The 13,931-nt window shown below is 59.1% G+C and overlaps 1 protein-coding gene across 1 annotated transcript in view; it reads right to left on the bottom strand.

Moving 5' to 3' along the window:
- Positions 1 to 1,131: 1,131 nt before the first annotated feature.
- PYGM (glycogen phosphorylase, muscle associated) overlaps positions 1,132 to 13,931 on the bottom strand; it is a 14,075-nt gene continuing 1,275 nt past the window's right edge. The window contains exons 2-20 of the mRNA XM_004713513.2: positions 13,761 to 13,862; positions 13,535 to 13,613; positions 13,352 to 13,455; positions 12,975 to 13,106; positions 11,930 to 12,041; positions 11,750 to 11,832; positions 10,169 to 10,312; positions 8,924 to 9,016; positions 8,612 to 8,758; positions 8,328 to 8,491; positions 7,950 to 8,064; positions 7,397 to 7,498; positions 6,950 to 7,097; positions 6,623 to 6,681; positions 6,355 to 6,496; positions 5,720 to 5,927; positions 1,840 to 1,974; positions 1,601 to 1,667; positions 1,132 to 1,488 (exon numbers count right to left, since the gene is read on the bottom strand). Coding sequence (XP_004713570.1) covers positions 1,339 to 1,488; positions 1,601 to 1,667; positions 1,840 to 1,974; positions 5,720 to 5,927; positions 6,355 to 6,496; positions 6,623 to 6,681; positions 6,950 to 7,097; positions 7,397 to 7,498; positions 7,950 to 8,064; positions 8,328 to 8,491; positions 8,612 to 8,758; positions 8,924 to 9,016; positions 10,169 to 10,312; positions 11,750 to 11,832; positions 11,930 to 12,041; positions 12,975 to 13,106; positions 13,352 to 13,455; positions 13,535 to 13,613; positions 13,761 to 13,862 — 2,286 coding nt within the window. The 3' untranslated portion in view covers positions 1,132 to 1,338. The remainder of the gene's footprint in view (positions 1,489 to 1,600; positions 1,668 to 1,839; positions 1,975 to 5,719; positions 5,928 to 6,354; positions 6,497 to 6,622; positions 6,682 to 6,949; positions 7,098 to 7,396; positions 7,499 to 7,949; positions 8,065 to 8,327; positions 8,492 to 8,611; positions 8,759 to 8,923; positions 9,017 to 10,168; positions 10,313 to 11,749; positions 11,833 to 11,929; positions 12,042 to 12,974; positions 13,107 to 13,351; positions 13,456 to 13,534; positions 13,614 to 13,760; positions 13,863 to 13,931) is intronic.

Raw genomic sequence — 13,931 nt, 5'->3', positions numbered from 1 at the left:
GCTCCCCTCCCTGCCGCCCCCGGCCCCGCCTGGGTGTCGCTCGGAGGAAGCGGGAGGGGCAGGAAGCGGACTGCGGTGGGCAAGGGGCGCCCCGCCCAGCCCCCCGTCCCGGGTTCCTGTTTTCGTGACAAACCGTTCCCACGGGGCTCACCGGCCCGGGGCGGACGGCTTCCTGCGGACCGTGGGGGCCCAGCCTGGCCGCGGTGGGGGCCCAGGGCGGCAGGTCCTTGCACGGGGGGCGGGGGGCAGGGCTAGGACAAGATGGAAGCTTTGGGGGCGAGGGGCCTGTAGGCTGGGCCTGATGGCCACCGGCAATGCGGCTGCCGAGACCGAGCCTGGGTGTCTGGGGCAGCTGGAGGACTCAGCTCACACCGCAGACACGGGGCCTCCGGAAGCCGGGCCCCCAGGACCAGGTGGAGAGGGCAGTTTCCGCAGCTTGGAGATGAGGTGCCTGAGCCCCCAGTGGGAGGAACCCAGGCGGGGCAACCACAGGCGGTTGGGGTCCCCACCAGCTAGGTTTCGGGGAGCTGGTAACCATTTCCTGTCGTTTGGGTTCAAACACGCTCGCTGTGAAACCACTGACCCCAAACCTCCCTTCGGGGTTGGCCCCTCCCTGCCCCAACCCCCAGCCGAGACTTTCCGGCCCTCCGCACCCCCAAGTCGGGAAGACACGTCACTGGTCGAGTGTGGACGGCCTGGGGGTCCCCGGCCCTCACGCACCCCGACTTCTGGTCGAGCTGAGCTGAGCCACCTGCTAAGAGACCCTCAAACGCCGCAGTGGGCGGGACCGGGGCGGGGCCAAGAAGGGGCCGGGCTGCCGTAGGCTCCTCCCCCCGCCCGGGGTCTGCTCGGAGCGCATGCAAAAGGTCCCGAGGCCCATCCCGGCGGGCCCCACCCCGACGCACGCCCCGCCCCCGGCCAGCCGAGCCGGCCGGCTGACCTAGTATGGACACAGCCCTGGGGAGACGCGTGGAGGGTGACGGCGGCCCACGCCCAGGCCCCTCCCCCGGGATGCCCTCCCCCTCCGAAGGGGCACACCTGCTGAGGGTGGGGGGTGAGGGGGTGACTGCGCAGCTGCTGTGCCCGCCAAGAGCTAAAAATATTTCCCAGCGGAGAGAGGAGTCTGGAGGCTCGGGAGAATTGTTTTATTGGGGAGTGGGTGCCGTTGGGCAGACCCCATAAACAGGGGGGCTGCGCCCAAGGGCGGGATGGAGGCCACTGAGGCCTCAGTGAAGGGAGGGGGGGGTTCCGGGAAGAAGGTTAAGAGTCAGGCCACCACCCTCTGAACAAGGAGCTGGAGCCACCAACTGGGGTGGGGTAGGGAAGGGGGAGGGGTGCTCAGATGGCCTCATCAGGGGCCGGCAGGCGCTGGCGAGAAGGTTCGATCCCCCAGATCTCCCTGGCATACTGGGTGATGGTGCGGTCGCTGGAGAACTTCCCGGAGGTGGCTATGTTCCGAATCACCATCCTTGTCCATTCTCTAGGGTTCTGTGGGCCAAGAAGGAGCTCTGGGTTCAACGCCCAGCAGAGGCGGGGAAGGGGGGAGGGCTTCCTCCAGCCTCCCCAGGGCCACCCAAACCCACCAGCCCAGGCCCCTCACCTTGTACAGCGCACTGACTTTCTCCTGGCACTTAATGTAGGCTTCGTAATCCGCAAAGACTTTGAACCTGGAGGGTGATAGAGAGGCAGGGATCCCAGAGAAAACTAAGCAGATGGCCCACGCCGACTGCTGGGGACCTGGAGAGGGCGTTTGCTTCCACCAGAGCCTGTCCCAGATGCCCAGGCCACTCCCTGGTGCCCTGCTCACCGCCACTGCCTGCCAGGACCGGCAGCACTCACCGGTCATGGTGCATGAGCATGTTGACGATGTCCTTGAACAGGTCCGGCTGTTTGGGGGAGAAGAAGCCGCTGCTCAGCTGCTCAATTACCTGCCGGAGCTCGGGAATGCGGTCATAGTACTCCTGAGCATTGTACCTGCGGGGCCAGAGCTGGGCTCAGCACCACACCACGGGAAGGGGGTCCTGGCTCCCCTTCAAGACAAGGGAGGCACCTCCAGCCTCCTGAAGAAGCAAGCCCTGGTGTTGCTGAGGTTCAAACACTTGGCTGCTGACCCCAAGATCAGCAGTTCAAACCCACCAGCCGCCCGTCAGGAGAACGATGTGGCCGGTCGTCTGCTTCCAAAACGTGGACCGCCTTGGGTGGCCCAATGCTGTCCTGCCCTAGAGGGGTCACTGTGGGTCGGACTCAATGGCAGTGGCGTTGGCTTGGGTTCAGCCTGCTGCTGGGCTCCCGGGAGCTGCCCTGTTCCCTCTGGGGACCTTCCCTGACCTTCTTGGAGCAGCCTCCCATTTCTGCCTGGCTTGTCACTCCCCACTTTGTGGATGAGGAAGTTGATGTTACCGGGACAGAAAAGTTCATGTCAGAGTCAAAAGGCCAAAGCAAGTGCTTCTCCCTGGGTTCCTGTCATCACCACAACCCCTGTCTCCCAACCGGTTTGTTTGCCCCATGAATGCACCACCCCCTTCCGCCCACGTGCCCATGATAGCAGTAGATAACACCATGGTAAATAGAGGAAAAGTCGAGGTCGTTGAGGATTTCATCTTGCTTAGATCCACAGTCGATGCACAGGGAAACAATCGTCAAGAGCCCAAACAACCATTGCATCGGGTCAATCTGCTGCACAAGACCTCGAGAGTGTTAAAAAGCAAGGATGTTACTTTGAGGACTAAGTGGGGGGGGCTGGCCCAACCCATGGTATTGTCTGTCCATCGCCTCCTACGCATGTGAAAGTTGGGCCTTGACTAAGGGTGGCTGAAGAAGAATCGATGTGTTTGAATGTCGGTGCAGGGGAAGGATACTGAAAGGAGCACAGATGGACGGAAGGAGAAACTCATCTGTCTCAGAAGTACAGCTACCAGGCTCCTTAGAGGCAAGGATGCTGAGACTCCGAATGGTGTACTTTGGACGGAGTCAGGAGAGACCAGTCCCTGGAGAAGGACATCATGTTTGGTAAAGCCGAGGGGCAGACCCTCCACCAGATGGCTGACACCCGGCTGCAACAATGGGCACAGGCCCGGGAACAAGTGTGAGGACAGCACGGGACGGGCAGCGTTTCGTTCTGTTGTGCACTGGGTCACCAAGGGTCGGAGCCGACTCGTCGGAAGCTAACAACTACATCACACCGGTGGCCTCTCAGATTCCATGTTGGTCTGGGCGCCACAAAGTCAGAATCTTGAAAGATGAGGCTTCCTACCTCCATAGAGATTTAGATCCCGGGACACCCAGAGGGCCCGTTCTACCTTAGGGCCAGTGTGAGTCGAAATCATCTAGAGAGCGGTGAGCTGCGAGTTTATATCATTAGGCCACTGGCATTTCAAACTCCAGAAGGGTTACCCGTGGAGGACAGGCTTCAGGTCACTTCCAAACTACTGCCAAAGATTCGCTAGTGGAAACGCTATGAATCTCAACTGACTAGTGCCCGCTACCTTGTTGGGAGGCACTCAGACTCCGCACGATGAACTGGGGCAAGTCAAAGACGGTGAAGATGGCCCAGGACCCACCAGTGTCCGGTTCTGCTGTACACGGGGTTGCCATGAGAATGCACCAACTCAAAGGGAACTGCCACCAACAGCAGGCCCAGCCCAGGCCCAGCCTCCCCCTCGGGCTGCAGGAAAAGCCAACAGCTACGTTCTCAGGAATGGCCTTCAGGCTCAGATTGTCCATCTGAGCCCATTACCGAGAGTTCCACTGTCAGAGCCATCACCGCCATGTTCTCGGTTAACTCAGTTCACTGCCCTCCACACCCATCTCCTGCCCTCACTCCCCAACCAGACTCCCAGGCTCCCAGCACTGCCTCTCCCACCCTGGTGCCCCACCTCCTCCCCTTTTGCCCCCTTCAAGTCCCATCTCTCCCCAGCAGCTGGAATGGTGCTGTTTTTGAGTTCTATCTCTGAACGTGGCACGAACCTCCTTCACAACATCACATGATTCCTTCCCATCACCGCAAAGGAGGAAGTTGGAACTTTCTGGTCAAGTCTCCCAGAAGAAACCACCGCTTGCAGGACTCGACGCCGGCTCGCCTAAGACCTAGCGACCAACCCTCTCGGAAAGCTCCTTGGTGATACGCGTCCAGAGCCCCCGACACGCCACACTCTCGAAGGTCTCCAAAAGATTCCTTCTCACAACTATCTTCAGGAAACACGTGGTCCGCCATGCAGCAGGTCACATACCACAATGATCTTTCCAGTTACCAAGGGGGGAAACGGCCCTGAGTGTCTAACCATATGGAACTAGATAAAGCAGCCAGGGCAAGTTCCTGAGATGGAATGTTACGGAAACATGTCAAATCTTGTGAAAGCTTTCGTACCAAAAGAAACAGACTTTGATGCTTACCATCAAAGGGACGGCAGAGGAAGGGAGGAAAGGGGAAGTTATTCACAATAAAAAAGTTTAAAAACAAAATAGTTTGATGATGAATGACATACAGGAAACCTCCTCCACTGCTCAGTGAGATAAACCATGATCCAAAATGACACAGAACCTTGTGCCTAATTTTTCAAAGCCATGTTGTTGCTGTTGTTGTTGTTGTTGGCTGCCGTCATGGCAACCTCGGGCCCAATGGGATGCAACCATGTGATCCAGAGGGTCCGCAGAGGCTGATCGCCAGGCCTTTCTTCCTAGCGCAACGTCTCCACTAAAGCCCAATCGGTATCATAACAACGCACAAGCCTCCAGGCGGCAGGTGGCGGCTGCCGTGAGGAATGCTGGCCAGAAATCGAGCCAGGTCTCCGAGGTAGGAACAGAGGACTATGGTCTTCTAGCTGGACCGTGGGACATACGGGTGACAGTTATTTCCATCTCTGTAAGGTGTTTCGTTATTCTCACAAACTAGTCCGCATACTTTTTATAAGGAAAAGAATCACATTTTAAATTTTGTAAAAAATCAAAAACTGAAATGCCAGGCAAATAAACCCCTCCGAAGAGCGGTTTTCTGACCACGAGCACAATTGTACAGCTTGACGCACAGCCACCCTGCAGGACAGAGTAGAACCGTCCCTGTGGGTCTCCAAGATGGTAACTTCTGACAGGAGTAGAAATCCCTGTCTCTCTCCCGTGGAGCACCTGGTGGTTTTGAACTGCTGGCCTCCCAGTTAGCAGCCCAGAGCATAACCACTCCAGCACCAGGGCGCCCCTGTTGTTGTCACTACTGTCCTCTGGTTTTCCTCGCCCCCCCCCCCACCCAGGGTCCCAGGGAGCTCAGGCTGTTCATTTTGCTTCCAGTTCCAGAAACAACCTTCTCATTGGGGGTTGACATCATTTTCTCTACCTCCTCCTTCAGCCCTGGACGACTTCTTTCTTTTTCCATTTCGCTACCCTTAGTTGTTAGGATGGCCAGAATCACTACCACCTGTGCTCCCCGATGGAGCCCTGTGGCGTAGTGGGTTACCCAGTGGGCTGCTAACGCAAGGGCAAGGGTTTGAAACCACCAGCTGCTCTGAGAGGGAAAGATGAAGCTTTCTCCTCCTATTAAGATTCGCTGTCTCAGACACCCACTAGGGCAGTTCTACTCTGTCCTCTCGGGTCACTACGGGTCTGAGGGGATCCGCTGGACGCAAGCGAGGGAATGAGTGTGCTGGCCTGGGTCAGCCTTTGCAAGCACGTTGCCACAACTCCTGCCCACCCAGCCCCTGAACAGAGGAGGAGCCTGAGACCACCATACCCTGTCTGGTCAAGCTTGTCCACATCCTCCACCCGCATGCCAAAGATGAAGAAGTTCTCCTCGCCCGCCTCTTCTGCCATCTCCACGTTGGCCCCGTCCATGGTGCCAATGGTCAGAGCCCCGTTGAGCATAAACTTCATGTTGCCAGTGCCCGAAGCCTCCGTGCCCGCGGTGGAGATCTGCTCGGAGAGGTCAGAGGCCGGGATCACTGCAGGGAGAGGACCATCCGTTCAGGGAGATGCCCCACCGCAGCTGGGACTTGGAGGTTAGGCTGGCCCCAAGCCGAGGAAGATTCCGATCCTCCTCCAACCCTCCGGTCCTCACCAACTGAGCCTCCACCCTACCATACCCCAGTGCTTGGGCATTCTTAAACATCGGAGACCCAGCCTCGAATCCTGCCCCGAGTTGGTAGTGTGGTTTAAAGGGTGCCAGCGTTCTCACTTCACCCTGGACTGCCGGAAAGTCCAGCAAGAGCAGAGCCCTGGGGATTGCCCCGTGGGATGGACCTCGATCCTCACAACTCACTGCCCTCTCCAGATTCTTCCTCAAGGCACAAGCTCCCCCAAAGAGGGAGGTGACCAATCTCTTCCTGGGACTGAACTAACCCCCCCAAAGCTCACTGTTGGCACCCCCACCTTTCTCAGCCAAGGAGACCCGGTAGTTCTCCAGGAAGATCACTCGAAGGCGGTCTCCCACCACCGGGTCGTGGTTGACCACATCTCCAATGGCCGTGATGAGTTTGATGATCATCTTGGCCATGTGGTACCCAGGAGCAGCCTGTAGGACACAATCCGGGGTCAGCACCCCTGCCCCAACATTGACCCTGTGTCCTGGGCCCCAGCCGAGCTGAACTCAACCCGAGTATCCAAGGAAGAGAGCCGTGATTGTGCCCCAAGCTCTCACCTTCCCGCCAATCATCACGGTGCGAGGCACAAAATACTTATTGGGCTCCTTCTTGATGCCTGTGGATGAAAGAGGGCTCAAGTGGGGCAGCTTGTACCCTCTGGGCAGTAGCTCCTGAGGGGTCCTTCCCTGCCTGTGGGGTGGGGCGTGAGGTGCTGTGTGACCTTGACCTTGGATGGACCATTCCCGCCTCTCGGAACCTCAGTTTGCCCATCGGTGAAATGAGGATAACTTCATGTCCCGTGCCAGAGGCCCAAGGAGGCATCGATGCCCTGGGTGACCCGTGGAGGGAGGACCTGAGGGCAGGGCCAGGGTCCCGGCACTCACGGTTGTACAGTGTGATGATGTGAAGGCAGTTAAGGAGCTGGCGTTTATATTCATGAATCCGCTTCACCTGGACATCGAAGAGCGAGTTGGGGTTGATCTGGACTTTGTATTCCTTCTCCAGGTATGCCGAGAACTTCAGCTTGTTTTCCTGGAAAGGGAGAGGGGCTCACCAAGAGGATTCAGGAAACGTCACTCACTGCCCTCATTCTCTCCATCGGCCAGAGCCAGGGAGGCAGGGCTTTCGCCATGCCTACACCAGGGCAGACATTACTAATCCATATCCGCACTCTTCTGGGGTGGTCCCAGCATGCCGGGCCCCTGGGACTTCACCCAATGGCCTGGGGCCAGCAGCGGAGCGCAGCTCAATTTGCTATCCCTCACTCAGAGCTCTGGCCCTACCTCGGGCTCCAGCCCTGACCCAGGTGTCCCAGGCTCAGTCCTCCCCACCTGCTTGACTTTGGCCACGTCCCGGATAAAGGCCTCGTCGTCCACATAGGAGAGCAGCTTACGCAGCTGGTCCAGGTCAGAGATGTAGTCCTCCCCGATGCGCTAACACAAGGAAGACATCCTCAGTCGGGATCACCGGCCCCTCCCTCCTTCCTCCCAACACTTTTGGGGGCCAACCCAGCGGCCTGCCCACAAAGTCCTCCCACCCTCCCTCTCCAAACACCTAGCTGTCTCCTGCCATGAGTTCTGACGGCTGACCCCACTTGACCCCAAGCAGGTCTTCCTGCCAATGACCTGAGGCCTCTTCCATCGGTTCTCTGTCCCCTCAGCTGTGTCCACTAGACGACCATGGGCCCCCACCCACGCTAGCCTTCACAGTCAGAGTCTCCCTTGGCCCACAGGGCCCCCTCCCGCGCGCAAGACTTGCAAGAGTTAGGAGATGGCTCTGCCCTCGGCTGGGCGTCCTTGGAAGAGCACAACCTAGACTCCCAGGCCCCGCCGATCCCTGACAGGACCCCGTGTCCACCCTGCTGGCCATGCAGTGAGCTCTCACCTCGGCAATGACCTCGGCCAGGCCGGGGTTACAAAGGACCAGCCAGCGCCGAGGGGTGATGCCGTTGGTCTTGTTCTGGAACTTATGCGGCTCCAGCTCGTAGAACTCCTTGAAGCTGCGGGGGCAGTGGGAAGGGTCAGTGATGGGGGCAGAAGGCATTCTCCCTCACCTCCGCTGAAAAGGGTCTGGAAGTGGGGAGGGGAGCGGAGGAAGGGGGTGTCTGCAGTGTGTAAGAGGGGTGCCACCCGGGGGAAGGACTCTCCTGGACCGCCTATGCGCTCGCAAGGGCGATGCCTCTGGTGGGAGATCTCCGCACCGCCCGGATCTGGGTGAGTGGGCGGGGCCTGGTGGGCGGGGCGGGGCCTGGGCGGGGCTTACATGGTCTTCTTGAGGATGTCCGAGTGGATGCGAGCCACGCCGTTGACGGCGTGCGAGCCGGCGATGCACAGGTGTGCCATGTTGATGCGCTTCACTGCGCCCTCCTCCACCAGCGACATGCGCCGCAGCCGGTCGACGTCCCCTGGGAACGCGGCTGCCACCCGCTGTATCGGGGAACACAGGCTGGGGCTAGGATCCAAGAGCCGGCCTGCAGGGCTCTACCCCTGGCCCCGGTGCCCCAGCCTCGGGGCAGGCAGCCTCCCCCCTCCACCTGTCTGGCTCACGTTCAGGAAGCGCTGGTTGATCTCATAGATGATCTGCAGGTGCCTGGGCAGCAGCGTCTCCATCAGGTGCACGGGCCAGCGCTCCAGCGCCTCGGGCAGCACCGTGTGGTTGGTATAGGCGCAGGTCTTCACGGTCACTTCCCATGCCTAAAGGACATGGGGTTTAAAACCTCCCGGCCCAAGCCCCTGGGCCTCAGCGTCCCAGAGTTCAGCGGGGCACCACTGCCATCTCCCCAAAGTGGGAGGGGACTGGCATGCCTATCCATCCCACGGCAGGAAGGGTCCCCACGACAGAGGGGACAGGGAGCCCACCTTGTCCCAGTCCAGCCGCTCCACGTCCACCAGAATCCTCATCAGCTCGGGGATGGCCAAGGACGGGTGGGTGTCATTGAGCTGGATGGCCACCTGTGGGGAGGGGGGACCAGCTGGAAGTCAGGCTGGGCTGCAGACCTAGCTCCCGTGGGCACGGTCATGGCGCTTCAGAGCCCCCCAAAGGGCGCTGCCTGATTCTGCGGCTGAGTTGGGTTGGAGATTCTCCAGGGGCCAGCGGAGGGAAGGGGTCACCCAGGCTGCGTCTGTTCATCGAGAGTCTTGGGCAAGTCACTCCTGTCCCCAGGAAACCTTGTACAAAATTAGGGCAGGTGTCCTGTCAGGCAGGACAGGCTGAGGCCTTGGGGGAGAAGTCGGGACACAGTGAACAAGAAGGCGGTGGCGGCGGCGGCAGGATGGGAGGGGAGACTCCTGCACCACCTGCACGATGCAGGTGACACAACCTTGCCGGCTGGAGGCAAACAGGACCCGCAGCACTTGGGGACAAAGATCCAAGCGGCAGCCTTCTGCGTGGATGACAGCTCCACACAGAGAAAACCGAACCCTCACCTCCGGGCCGGCCAAGGACACCGTGGTCAGTGGAGCCGACAAGAAGGGCTTCCTTTCCCCCATCACCGCTCCACGGAAGCAGCCGGCAAGAACGCCTAGGGCACCTGACACTGGGCCAATCCGCTGCAAGGGGTCTTTTTTCTTTCAGTGCTAAAGGGCAAAGATGTCGCATTGGGGACGCGGGCGCACCTGACCCAGACCACGGCATTTGGCATTTCGAGCCATCTCCTGTGCCCGTGAGAGCCGGACGATGAATCAGGAAGAAAGCAGAAGCAGTCACGCATTTGAAACTGCTGCGCTGGCGAAAAATAGCCAAAGTCCCCTGGGCAGCCAGAAGAAAGAACCAATCGGTGCTGGAAAGAGTCCAGCCAGAATTCACCTGGGCATCGAGGACGGGAAGACCTCGGCCCACAGACTTAGGACATGTGATCAGAGAGACCAGTCCCTGCAGAGGGACCGTGTGCTTGGTCAAGTGGAAGGTCAGTGGGAAAGAGGAAGGTCCTCCCTGAGACAAAGTGCCACGTGGCTGCGACCATGGGCTCGCATAGAGCAACAACGGTGCGGGTAGCTCAGGACCGACCAGGCAGTCTCTCGCTCTATGGCAGGCACGTAAGGTGGTCGCTCTGCGTTAGAACCAACTCAAGGCTGCCTGCCTGCCACGGAGGACAGTACAAGTACCTTATCAGGGAAGGCATCGAAACTGGTTCGCACTGGGTCTCGGCAGCCGAACTTCGAGGACTTGAAGCGTCGGATGATGTCCTGGAGCGTGGCCGCCACCACAAAGTACTCCTGCTTCAGCCGCAGCTCCTTCCCTTCAAAGAACTGGGGACGAGGCGAGGCTGAGTCAGGGTGGCGGGAGCGCAGAGACACCGATGCCAGTCGGGCTACTCCCACCCCCGCCAAGAGATCCCAGCCCTGAATTGTCCCCACCCTAGGACCCAGTGTTTGCTAGAGTGAAGGGGCAGCGAAAATGAGGAAGGCCCTCAAGGAGATGGGTGGACCCTCAAGGAGATGGGTGGACGCAGTGGCTGCAACCGTGGGTGGGCTCCAGCAGAGGGACCATTGTGAGGGCGGTGCCGGACCGGGCAGTGGTTGGTTCTGCCGTGGCTCAGAACCGACTGGATGGTACCTGACAACCACAAGGACCCGGTGGTCTTTTCTTGGTCAGAAGAGGGTATGGAACAAACAAGTGATCGGCACATAACCACACACACCCTCCTCCAGGGGGAAGAACAACAGAAACCGTGGGGCAAAGGAGACAGTGGGCGGTGTGAGATGTGAAAATAATAATGATTTATAATCTATCAAGGGGCCATGAGGGTGGGGAGGAGGAGGGAGGGGAAAAAAAGAGGAGCTGATCCCAAAGACTCAGTAGAGTGTCAATGCCTAGAAAAGAATGACGGCAACATATGTACCAACATGTCTGATACAATCGAGGAGTGGGTTGTCACGAGAGTTGTAAAGCCCCCGATAAAATGTTTTAATAGAAAATTTTAAGACTCATAAAAAAGGGGGGAAAATTTTTTTATCATAAAAAAGAAAGAAAAAGCCCCCAATAAAATGATTTTTTTTAAATGTTGCTTGACCCAATGGATGGATGGATTGTGATAAGAATTGTACGAGCCCCCAATAAAATGATTTAAAAAAATAAAGAAAAAAACAAGTGTATTTAGTGTGAGTGTAGCCAGGGGCTACACCAAAAGCAAAACAAAAAAACCACCCCAACCCACAGCCCTGGAGTCATTTCCAACTCCCAGACCCTGCAGGACAAAGCAGGACTGCTCTTTATGGTTTCTGAACTATCCATCTTTACAGGAGCAGGCAGCCTCATCATTCTCCTTGGGAGCAGCTGCTGGGTTTAGGCTTCTAGGTTAGCGGCCCACTGACTAACCCACTACAACACCAGGGCTCCCTCTCCAGGGGAATAAACCCCAACCAAATCCACTGCCATCGAGTAGATTCAGGCTCAGAGGGGCCCTCTACGGAGTTTCCGCAGTTATAAATCTTTACGGGAGCAGACAGCCTCTCCTCTCTCCCTCAGAGTGGCTGGGAGGTCTAAACCACCAACTTACCCACTAGGGCTCCAAAATGACCTGGATCCTAACCTGCCTCCCTCGGGACTCAGGGGCACAACCAGACAAAGGGGCCAGCCCGATGGCCAGGGCCCCACGGAGTACCTCTCTTCCTCCTCCTTCTCCTTCTCCTCCTCCTCCTCCCCACACCCTCCTCCTCAGGTTTCCAGCCCAGGGGGTGACGTACATTGTCATTGGGGTATAGGACACGAGAGATGTTCTCAGCCAAGTTTCGGTCCAGCACAGCCTGGATGTAGCCACCAACGTTAACTGAGGGACACAAGTGGGGACAAAGTCAGACACTGAGCGTGGTCGGGGGTCGGGGGTGGGGTCAGGGGCTGTTCATGCTGACGGTAAACAAACTCACAGTCCTTGAGGTTGAAATCATTAGGGGCCTTGGCTGACCAGAGGCGCATGGTGTTGACGATGTTGTTGCGATAGCCAGGCACGGGAGTGTCATACGGCATGGCCAGTACCACCTGCAGGCGGGCAGTGGTGTTGGGAGCTGGGCACCAGTCAAGGGGCCAACTTGGTCCCTGCCCTCTGCCCACCCAGCATTCACTAGCTGGGTCATCACGAGCAAACCCTAAACTTCTCTCCACCTCATCCATCAAGAGAGCCGGTTACCCGACCCCTCCTGAGCACCCACCCTTGCCCGGCAGGGCTGCCAGAGGACCAAGGGCAAAGGCATCAGTGATGAGGCTGGTTGGTCGGCCTGGCCCAAGCACATCCCAGGGGCGTGCTGAACTGATGGAAGAGCTGGGAGAGCCAAGGTGGAAGGGGCTCCAGGGGTGGCCACCAGGCTGATTAGCTGTGAGAATGGTGGTCCCACGTCCCCCAGTGAGCAGGCCTTCATCCCTGGTGCCACGGCTCTGGGCCACCTCCTTCTGTCCCCATCACTTGAGTGGACTGGAGCGGAGAGGAAGCTACAGCTCAGAGGCACCCCCAGAACACACAGTGCGCAGCCAATTGTCCTACCAGACGCCAGCCTGAGCGTGGTCAACCGAATGCCCACTTTGGAACTGCTGGGGGGGTCTGTGAAGGCCAGGACTTGGAGGAGCTGGGCCGTGCAGCCGGGGCAGGTACCCTTGAACCTGCGATGGGACTTTGAACAAATCACTCCCGCGCTCGGGGCCTTCACTTTCTCCCTGTCCCCCTTTTTGGGCTGTTTTGCTTCCTGTTGAGCCCCCAGGTGGCAGGTGTGTGTGTGTGGGGAGCGGGGGCGGGAGGGGGGGGCAGTTAAGGTCAAGGGAGGAGCACAGGTTGGGGAAGGGCGGCCTCTCCCCCACACCTGGGCTCGGCTCTGCATCTCTCCAACTCTGTGGCCTTGAGCAGGTCACTGAATCTCTCTGAACCTCAGTAGTCTCCTGCACCTCGCTCACTCACCCTTCCTTCCTCCGGGGGGTTCTCACCTGTGTGTCCACCCACTGGGTCCCCTGGCTGGTGTGCTCCACTCTGCCGTAGAAGTGGACAGGCAGCATGAACTCGGGTCGCGCCTTCTCCCAGGGGTTGCCGTAGCGAAGCCAGTCATCAGCCTCTTCCATCTGAGCCCCGGGGCAGGTGGGGGGGGAGGCGGGGGGAGGCGGAGTCAGCACTGGCACCCAGGAGCAGGGCTCTGGGGGGTGCTGGGTGGATGCTGGTTTGTGGGTGAGGACTCCCACTCTGGGGTGAGGGGGAGGGCAAGGATGCCTCCTACCAAAGCAAGAGGCTGGCTCTAGAGAGCCCCATGGGTCCCGCCCCTTCCATCAGCCACCCCCCACCCCCAGAGTCCAGGATCCACATTCCTCACCTGCCAGCCCCCGGAGATCTTCTGGTTAAAAATCCCAAACTCATAGCGGATCCCGTAGCCGTAAGCAGCTAGGCCCAGCGTCGCCATGGAGTCCAGAAAGCAGGCTGGGGGCGTGGCAAGAGGGGGGGGGTGTCAGGGGCCAGCGAGAAAGAAGGAGCCCCAAGAAGCCCCAAGTCCACTTACCTGCCAGCCGGCCCAGGCCCCCATTGCCCAGCCCCGCGTCCTCCTCGATTTCCTCCAGCTCTTCCATGTCCAGGCCCAGCTAGAGGGAGCGGGATGGCATGGGTCAGGGCAGAGCGCCTGTCAGCCAGCAGGGTGTCCCCAGTCCTTTCCTGCTCCCCTGGGCTCCACTCTCCCCACCCTCCACCCCAGGCTCCCCACCCTCCCCCACTGGCCCCCACACACACACCTGGTAGGTGGCCTCGTCACAGGCATTCTCCAGGGCCAGGTTCACCATGGTGTTTTGAAGCGTCCGTCCCATGTAGAACTCCAGCGACAGGTAGTAGACTCTCTGCCCGGGTGGGGTGGGTGTGGGAGGTAGGTGGACAAGGAATGGGGGTCAGGACCCAACCACATGCGC

The sequence above is a fragment of the Echinops telfairi genome, unplaced genomic scaffold (genome assembly GCF_000313985.2).
Source record: "Echinops telfairi isolate 266 unplaced genomic scaffold, ASM31398v2 ScPeMD7_7417;HRSCAF=8455, whole genome shotgun sequence".
NCBI classification, from domain to species: Eukaryota; Metazoa; Chordata; class Mammalia; order Afrosoricida; family Tenrecidae; genus Echinops; species Echinops telfairi.
Note: the sequence above shows the minus strand (reverse complement) of the source record. Positions and strands in the feature narration are given on the sequence as shown.